Source organism: Penaeus japonicus, unplaced genomic scaffold (genome assembly GCF_977035675.1).
Source record: "Penaeus japonicus unplaced genomic scaffold, GWHDUDI00000001_assembly GWHDUDI00000026, whole genome shotgun sequence".
Classification (NCBI taxonomy): Eukaryota; Metazoa; Arthropoda; class Malacostraca; order Decapoda; family Penaeidae; genus Penaeus; species Penaeus japonicus.
Window position 1 is genome coordinate 5,178,120 of NW_028234428.1, and position 10,000 is coordinate 5,188,119.

The following is a 10,000-nucleotide window of genomic DNA, read 5'->3' on the forward strand; positions in this document are numbered from 1 at the left end:
TATATGTTATAAGTATATATATATATACATGCTATATGTGTAAATATAATTAAACACACACACACACACAAAAAAAAACACACACACACACACACACACACACACACACACACACACACACACACACACACACACACACACACACATACACACACATACACACACATACACACACATGCACATACACACACATACACACACATACACACACATACACACACACACACACACACACACACACACACACACACACACACACACACACACACACACACACACACACACACACACACACACACACACACACACACACACACACACACAAAACACAAAACATAAAACGCACACACAATTCACACAGATATATATATATAATATATATATATATATATATATATATATATATATATATATATATATATATATATATATATATATATATATATATATATTATTACAATTGTTGCTACTTCTAATATTGCTGCATTATATACATATACATATAAACATATATACACATATACACATATACATATACATATATATATAATATATATATATATATATATATATATATATATATATATATATATATATATATTATATATATATACACACACACACACACACACACACACACACACAAACACACACACAAACACACACACACATATACATATACATATTTATATTTATATATGTAATCTCATAAAGGGGTAATAAGAAAGTTTTAAATTTCAGATTTCAAATGTCAGAAAGGGTTATGTTCAAGTTGTGGAATATATACTTGTTCTATTTTAAGTTTTAAAGAATGATATACAAATCTTTGAAAATAACCAAGATATAGCATTTTAATTTTTTTTTAAATTCTTCAAACCAAAACATTCCAACTGCACACCATACGCTAATGTTAATCTAATTCTCAATAAGCATGTCACAATCCACCAACCATACCATTCCTCAGGGACATGGTTGCCAACCTTATCACTCATACTCTTTCCTTTCATGAACACATTCCAGGAAGAGAAGTGCCCACAGCTTATAAACCTGTGCAAAGATCCCCAAATGTCAGAGACACTTTCATATAGGCTGAAGGAGGGCACAACAAATATTGGTCACTCGCACTGTGACCTCGTCTTGCAAGGACTCCACAGCAATAATGTCCATTGGTAAGATCTATGCCAACTGTTTTTTGGAATAGATGGAGTTTATCTTACTCTCATTTTGTGTCACATATGCCAATAGTTTGTATATGTACATTTATTACTTCTTTGTACAATATGTTCTTCTATTTATGTTTCTAATGGTAATTGTGATGATTATTTTTTCTTGCATTTGTAGTTCCATATTCAACGAAGAGGGGCATTTGACTCTGTTTCCCAAGACAGATGCAGATACCTATATAAATGGTGTTCTCATCACAGCTCCATCACCGGTAAGAATTCTTTTGTATCAACATCCCTGAAGATATTTTACGGCATAGGTACTCTTTAGAAATAAGAAATTATTTGATTTTTTTTTCTGGAACCGATATGTTGTGTGTGTATATATATGTATATATTTATGTAAAGATATATATTTGTGTGTCTACACACACATATATGTGTATGTGTATATATATATATATATATATATATATATATATATATATATATATATATATATATATATATATATATATATATACATATACATATATATACATATATACATACATACATACATACACATATACACATATGCATATATATATATATATATATATATATATATATATATATATATATATATATATATATATATACATTTATATATATGTATGTATGTATGTATAGACACATACAGCAATATGTATATTTGTAAGTTATCTTTTTCTTTTCTTTTTTACCGCGAAATTTACACCAACTTATTTCCTCATTTGATTTTGCAATTCCTGCAGCTCCACCACAATGATCGTCTGGTCCTGGCTGGTACCTATTATTTCCGTGTCAGCATCCCAGGAGCCAGTCCAGACTCAAGAAAGGAGGATTCCCGCAAGCTAGACTTTTATTTCACCGATCAAGAACTGCTCAAGGAACAAGAGAGGAGGTAGGATAACTTACATATTGGGACACATTTTTGCCTACTTCTGCTTACGCCAGGAAGACAACAAGCACGCGGCGCTTTGTACTGGGGTGTTTTCTTGCTATGTGGGGTCGCGCTGATCCTCTCAGAGCGTTTTTCACCCATATTCTTATGTTTTTTTATGAATGCGTCTACAATGTAAAGGCACGTAAAAATAGTGCCATGTTCAGAGGAGTTACAGTAATGCCTTTTTAGTTTTATTTTATCGAACTTTCCCTATATTCTTCACTTCTTTGTGAAAATACCAAAGGAAAGTGGAAGCAGTCTCTTTGTTGACATCAAAAAACATGTTTTATACTGTCTCTCTCTCTCTCTCTCTCTCTCTCTCTCTCTCTCTCTCTCTCTCTCTCTCTCTCTCTCTCTCTCTCTCTCTCTCTCTCTCTCTTTTTATTATTATTAAAACAAAAAGAAGAACAATATAAAGAATCATACACCTATATATGAGTATGTACATGTACCTCGTGACATGACATGACGTGATATCATGGGTAATCAACAAATTAGAAGTAGTATTGCATTAATAATTTTTTACTTTATTTTATTTCTTGGCCAAACACATTTGATTTTACAATAGTTTTTCAAATCAGATCTTTTTATTCAACCGATCAAGAAGCAGAAATTACCATGATGTCATCAATATCACGTAGTTTTCTGTGACGTCACTTTTTTTAATTTTATATCTCATTTTATGACACTCAAACACCTAAACTAAAGTAACAGAGTGTAAGTAATGTAAAATTATTATATTTGAGACGTTTCAGCATGACACAATTGCCCCTCCCGGAACTCAGTGAGAAAATGCACAAAATCTCAGGACGTCACCCAGGGCCGGGGATATTTTTCGATCTCATGATAAGACGTCAACTGGTGTGAATGGGTGAAAAAATTTATGAAATTTGCTTTCAGACTACGGGAGGAAGCAGAAGCAGCCTTAGCAGCAAGCAAAGCAGAGCTTGAGAGGCAGATGTGCCACCAGCGTGATCAATTAATGCAAGAAGTGAACGAGGCACAGAATCAGCTGGTAAGAGCATGTTGTCTTGTTAAAAAGCCTTAGTTGACTAAAATAAAGCTTTATATTTTTACTTGTAAATATCAGTATATTCATACTTCATATATGGTAAATTAATATTATTTCTCACACAGATGACTAAGCAGCAGCTCGTTCTAGAGATGGAAGGAACACAGTGGAAGTTAGAGGAAGAAAAACGACTGCTGGAGGAACAGATATTGAGGGATAGGAAGATCTCTCACTCCTTGGATGCGTCTTTGCAGTCTCCCCCATTTGCCTCTTCTAATTTCTTGCAGGAGGTGATGCTTCTTTGGAGATCTCTTGCTATTGAATTAATTGGTTTCCTATCAATTGTTTGTAGACTTTCATGTAATAGTCCAACACTTTCAATACATTTAAAAGATATATGTATAAATATTTAAAATTTACAGGTAGAGGCCATCTTCAATGAGTCCATTCAAGAGGTCAGAAGAGAACACACAAACACACAGCCGAACCTTAGCTTCAGAGTCAAGGAAGCCAACCAGATCTGTAAAAGACTGAAGAAAAATTATGTAAGTATAAGATCTTTTGAAATTTAATTCCCTCTGTATTGTAGAAGATAATTTGTCCTTTTTAGAGAGAGAAACAATAAAGATAGTCATTAGCTGCAGAAGAGTGCTCCTCTGCCAAGGTTTGTATTTACTTAATCTGTTCCTTCTTTGTTATTTAGTTTGATTATTTTATGCAAGGGAAACATTTATTGAAGTATTTTGCTTAATTTTTCCCCCCAGGAATTCATGATCCAGGAGGTGCTAACTGAAACAGGCCTGGAAATGGTGGTTTTGGTGAAGGACCTGAACCACCATATGACTGCCACACTTTCTCCTATGGCTTTCACACACAAGTTGCAGGTCCTGAGAGACATGGTGCAGGTAAGAGCTAAGAGATAAAAGCTTCTCAAAGATAAGACAGAAATAGTAGATACATTAAAGAGAGAGATATTGATGTAGATAGATAGACTGATGAACACATAGGAAGAGAGCAAACAAACATAGACAACCTGTTTTAAAACATAGGGAAAAGGTACTCTTGCTGCTCCATGCACAAGGTGTAAACAAGCCCCTTTGTTGGAAGATGACTAGTTGTGGATGACTAGAAGGCAGCAATTGCCTTTTATATTATTATCTTCTTGGATGGAATTGAGTATGTTGATATACATGATTATGCAAATGTTAATAGATTTATTTATTAACATCTTTAAATCTGAAACTTTGTATGAACAAACATATTTTGTTTATTGATTATGCTTGTTATCTACGTACATACAAATACACATTAATGTTTATATTGTATTTATAGATAGATTGACAGATAGATATTATCAAAGAAAAAATTGCATATAAAAGAAAGCTAAGAGGAGTGAAATGAAGTATTTGAAATGAGAAAAAACACGTTTAACAACTGTTTTATAGTCCATTTCAATATTATTTTAAGGTAATAGCACATTCACTGTAATTGTTTACATGCTTCAACAAAATTCTTCTGTAGAATTAAGAAAAAAAAAGTTAATCATAACAACAACTTGCTAAACAAAATGACTTCCACCTCTCCGCTTTCAGGGTGAGGAAGGGGAGGACGTCAGTTTGGAAATGGGAATGGTATGGGAGAGGACGGAAGATGTCAACTGTGTGCCAGCCTTCATTAACAAGCTACGTGATTCCTCGGCGCTGGCTGCCCTCAACTCCTCTCTAAACTGCTCCATCAACGCTTCTTTTGCCCACCAGCGGCGACCTAATAGGAGAAGAAGTAAGTTCTTGAATTTGTTTAGCCCTTCTGAGACAAGCCAGATCTTAAGATGTTCAACCTGGGCTGGTTGAGAGCAGTTGTGTTTTCTATTATTTTCTAGATTTATGGTATGATATATGAGTCTATCTATATTTTAGCAAAGCAATACTAATTAGTGTTTGGGTGCATTAGTTACATAGCTGTAGGAATAACTAACTTGTATTTTGAACAAAAAGAGGCAGTGTGAGAAATGCCTGTTGTGAAGATGTTAATGTAAGTTAATGTATGTATAGTATATATTTATAATGTCTGTATATTATAAATTTTGTCTACAATAATTTTACTTTAAATCATCAAATTCATGTTTATACAACTATCTTTGTTTGTCTTTCACATAATTTTCCAGGGCTATTTTTTTAAAACTAATTTTGCAAATATTTTTCTTGCACATATATTCATTTCTGTTGCAGAAAAGAAATGTACAACTAACTTTAAAGGTTACTGCTTTTGCTTAATTTCTATTTTTCCATTATTTGGAGACACATTTCCAAAACTATTACTTATTACATATTACCCAAAATTATCCCATATTAACCCTCTCTGGACAGATGGTACACTACGGTACTGCGCATTCAAGGCCTGTTCGCAGGGTGACGCCATACGGCGTCATTTATTTAACTGATTTAGGCCTATGCGTTCAAGACCCCTGGCATTGTAACTAGAATGCCCCCGTCGTGACTGGGTTAACCCCCATGTCCTAATTTAGGCCATATTACAGTACAATATTTCAAACTGATATAATTGTTTATCTATCATCATGATATTTTTTTTTCTGCTTCTTCATTTCTTCTTCTCTCTCTCTCTCTCTCTCTCTCTCTCTCTCTCTCTCTCTCTCTCTCTCTCTCTCTCTCTTTTTTACATTAACAAAAATGATTCCCTCAAAGGTAGCATTCTGTGTTCGGACCGAGCAAGCATATTTAGCAGTGGGGGAGCTGGATCAGGCAGCAGCGGGTCAGTGGCAGTGGCGAGTGCAATCCACCGGTCACTCATGAGCCTTCCTTCGTATGACCCAGCCTCTCCGGCTATTGATACTGCTTTTACTGCTGTGGCTGACTTGCACAGTAATATACAGGTATTTGTTATTTGTTTGAGTGGCAGTTATTTATCTCTCTTTTGCTTTTCTTCTGTTTTAGCAAATGCCATATGAAGTTGAGAAGTTAATTCAGAGAAGGTAGTATCATACACTCTCCTGTCTCTATCCACAGCGCATCAGAGACCACATAACTGAGCCTGGAATGACGCTTCCAGATGAAGAGTTCAGTGAATACCTTGTGAAGTTGCTGTGCATCAGCCAGGCAACAAAAAGTTCCATGACTGCTGTGGTTGCTATTAATGCAACAACCAACTGCAGCCGCTGTAGCCAGCTACAAGAGAAAATTAGGAAGGGATCAACTAGAATAAGCTCTTCAACAAGTAGACTGTTTCAGGTATTTTTGTTCAGACTGTTTTGGTAGTTTAGATTTTGTTGATAAACAAGCAGACAAAATGGGAACTCTGATATTTGTTTCACATTGTTTTCTTCACATAAATGAGATAAAGTTCTGAGTGATGTGTTTCCTTATAACTAAATATGGTAACTCAACATTTTGAAAATCATGTGAATTAAGAAAAGAAAATTAGCAATAGTTTTCAATAATGTTTTGAAAGATAGTAGTAAATGAAACCATGGTAATACTAAATGCCTTTTGTACCACAGGGTGTAAAAAGTGAGGTGGAGAGCCTGGTTGAGGAGGAAAGTAGAACACTGTTTAGTATATCAAAGGATATGGCCAAAGATTTAGCCCAGCTCACTCTCACAGCTTCGTTACCCACACCGAATGTTTCTAACTTGAGTGTTGGTAAGGAATGTGCTTCAGATTAAAACCATTTTTTGTTATGTATTAAATCTACATGGAAATATTGTCATACTGTCATTCTTATTTCTTCAATAAGTGCTATGGGTGATTGTAGGTAGTGAGTCACAGTGTACATAAATATATCAGTTTAGTTACATTCATTATTTATATTATATTTATAAGAATAATGTTTTTGATACTTTATTAAATATTGCAGAGGGGGTTGTGTGCAAGAAGTTTGTTGAGGGCCTTCGGTCTGGCCTAGAATGGTTAGTCAAGCATTCTGCTGATACTGCGAATTGCATTGCAGAATTCACTGAAACTGCAACAATAAGTAGCAGGTAAGTGTAAATTTGTAGCCTGGGAAAAGCAGCTTTGGAGTTGGGATTATAGGTTCTTGAGTTACAAACAATACTATACCTAATTTATTGATTTTCTCATTTGTGAAAAGTAAATAAGCAAGCCAATCATTATATTTCACTTTTTTTCAGTTTCCTCCAAATTTTACTGCCTGATTAGTTAAGATACCATTATTACTTTCAGTTCTAAAGATACACTCTCAGCTGAAATGCACAAGGCAGCTTCTGCAGTTTCTGCCTTTCTCAAGAAATTTGGCCACTTGGATGTAAGTTTTAACCCCCCCCCCCTTTTTTTTTTCTTTCTTTCTTTCTTTTAAATATGATTTTGTAAATGTGTTATTGGTAAATTTTGATTACTGTAGATTCTTACACAATACCAACAGTTTTGTGTCTATGTGCATCTGACTGACCTCTCATTCTATATGATGATATAAATGGTGACTTTCTTTTTTTTCTTTAGTTGTCCTCTTTCGCAGATGTCTTTTGTATCATGTTATACCATCTGTATAAAGGAGTAGTCACTAGGGAATGTCAGCTGGTAATTGTTGTATGTAAGACTTTTTCTTTCTGTCTTTCTCTTTCTGCATAGAAATGGATCATCTATAAATAACTCATCACATTCCTTACATTACATTAAACCATTGCGGACGGGTGGCAACACGTACATGCCATACGAGTTTTTGGCCTGAAGATGGGTAGCAACATGTAGGTGCCATTACTTGTCATGGCATATTTGACGATAGGGGAGAGTGGGTTGCTGTGTTTTTCTATTATACTAAAAGTAATATATATTTAGTGACTTATGATGCCAATTCCAATTATAATGACAATATTTATCAAAATAGGTTTACTCTAAAATCCAAAACACAGATGGCAATACTCTCTCTTAGCAACTATAGGAAAGAATGCCTCGAAGAGTGCTTTTTTGCAGTCTCTACCAAGTGCTATCTTCAGAGTGTTATGGCACAGCGAGATGCCGACCTCTGGCTCTATAGAACTGGCGATGCAGGATGTGCAGGGAGAACGAGCAGAGGAAGTTGATCCAGATCATTTGCATCATCTGCGATTTGCTCTGTGAAGTGGCACTCACGGTCTTAAGCACACGTGTCCCTCCTCTTCCCTATTTCTTCATTTATTTCTGTTAAGGATGATTATTTCTTATGTATTTGTTTACAAAAGTACACAAATACAAATAAAATGAAGATGCTTTTTGTCCTTTCATAAAAATATAATACCTATATTACTTTGAGTATAAAGAACATAATGAACTAATATGGACCCTATACTAAAACATTGATAAACGCTATCAGATGGCATAATAAGTCTCAAAATATGGGTTTAGTAGTATAATGAGTGATCGAAAGATGGCAAGAAAAGTTGCAATGAATTGGGTGAAGCTCACTTACTCTGAAATAAAACCCATCTTGGGGCCAGGCAGGTGGCACTAATGAGGATCAATTAAGCAAATCTACCCCCATTTGCAATGGATTAATGATTTTGTACAATCCAGCATGATTTTTTTCACTCTGTCACTTTTTGTCTTTTTTCTTTTCTTATTATTTTTCTTTTTCTTCTAGGCTGCCTTTGACTTATCAGAAACTCTGACTACGGAGGAAAAGAGAAGTAGGTTAAGTGAGTGGGTGACCCGGGTTGAACTCGCAGCTGACACCATCAATGAACTCAACACATCCCTAGAAGAGATCTTGGAACAGGTCAAGATGCACACGGAAAGTAAGTTTGTTTTGTTTTGTTTTTCATTTTTTACGCATCTTGACTTGCTGTTATTCTGCTTTCCATAAGGTATCCATACAAAAAAGATAATTTTAAGATTAGATGTAATTTTTAATTTTTAATTATTGATTTTAGTAATGTTAAAGTTTAAAAAAGAGTGAGAGGAGGTAGGAGGAAACTTAACATATTATTTTTTACAGGGGATTTTGATAAGCTTGAGGGAGCTGTAGATGAAGTGAAGACAAGACTTCAGAAACTAATGTGCTTTGCTGGCCTCGGACCCAAGAACTCAGCAGCCTTGAACAACTGCTCATTCTCCTCTATCTCCAGCCTGGAAGACAGTGGTGTCTTCATGGACAGCCTCAGCACCATTGCTTGGAGAGCAGTCCAGGCCATTGAAAGTCTACAAGATATCATCAGCCATAGGGACTCACTCACACATCCTGACAGCAGCAATAAATTCAAGTCTGGCATGATGCTAGGGCAATGGCCCACCAATAGCAAAGAATACTTGGAGTACCGCAAAGGTCAGAGGAGCACACAGAAGTCCCCCTTCAAGAGTTCTCTTCGGTCTGCCACCAGTGTCTCCGGAGAGGAGAAGAGAGTGAGGTTTAATGTGAGCAACTCTCCTCCCAGCACAGAAGGAGAGGATAGTCCAGAAGTGTAGTTGTTATTTAACTCTAAGGAGAATTTATGTAGAATATATTTATTCCTGTTTTGTATGTTTGATTGTAGCGAATGGATTGGATGGAAACTTGATTTTTACGCTAGATATTTTAAACAGAGACTGATGACGAAATGAAGTGGAAAACTGATTTTATTGCACTGATTAAAAATCATTAGTGTTGAACCATTTTTCGGTGGTAAATACCCAGTAAAGCTGCATGAATATACAGTAAATTCATCAGCTCATGTGCCATAGTGTTTTGATGTTCAAAATGTAAGAAGTTTCTTCATAAAGCTATGACCTTCAACTTCACTTTTAGTTTTAATCAGTATGCAAGAAAGAGGAGGAAAGGTAACTTGCACAATTAAAACTTAAACTTATTTTTCAATAGATATCTGTGTCGGTAATTAGTCACTTTATAGTTGTTTCTTATTGTAAAGCTTGTCTA

The 10,000-nt window shown here is 35.1% G+C and overlaps 1 protein-coding gene across 3 annotated transcripts in view; it reads left to right on the forward strand.

The window, feature by feature from the left end:
• LOC122252280 (kinesin-like protein KIF14) overlaps positions 1-10,000 on the forward strand; it is a 66,510-nt gene that overhangs the window by 55,914 nt on the left and 596 nt on the right. For all 3 annotated transcript variants that reach the window (XM_043014665.2, XM_043014663.2, XM_043014664.2), the window contains 15 exons: positions 1,021-1,169; positions 1,342-1,435; positions 1,940-2,088; positions 3,031-3,145; positions 3,268-3,432; positions 3,565-3,687; positions 3,907-4,047; positions 4,735-4,921; positions 5,845-6,032; positions 6,166-6,387; positions 6,657-6,798; positions 7,013-7,136; positions 7,339-7,420; positions 8,732-8,885; positions 9,086-10,000. The exon at positions 9,086-10,000 is cut by the window's right edge and continues 596 nt beyond it. In XM_043014665.2, coding sequence (XP_042870599.2) covers positions 1,021-1,169; positions 1,342-1,435; positions 1,940-2,088; positions 3,031-3,145; positions 3,268-3,432; positions 3,565-3,687; positions 3,907-4,047; positions 4,735-4,921; positions 5,845-6,032; positions 6,166-6,387; positions 6,657-6,798; positions 7,013-7,136; positions 7,339-7,420; positions 8,732-8,885; positions 9,086-9,552 — 2,502 coding nt within the window. In that variant the 3' untranslated portion in view covers positions 9,553-10,000. The remainder of the gene's footprint in view (positions 1-1,020; positions 1,170-1,341; positions 1,436-1,939; positions 2,089-3,030; positions 3,146-3,267; positions 3,433-3,564; positions 3,688-3,906; positions 4,048-4,734; positions 4,922-5,844; positions 6,033-6,165; positions 6,388-6,656; positions 6,799-7,012; positions 7,137-7,338; positions 7,421-8,731; positions 8,886-9,085) is intronic.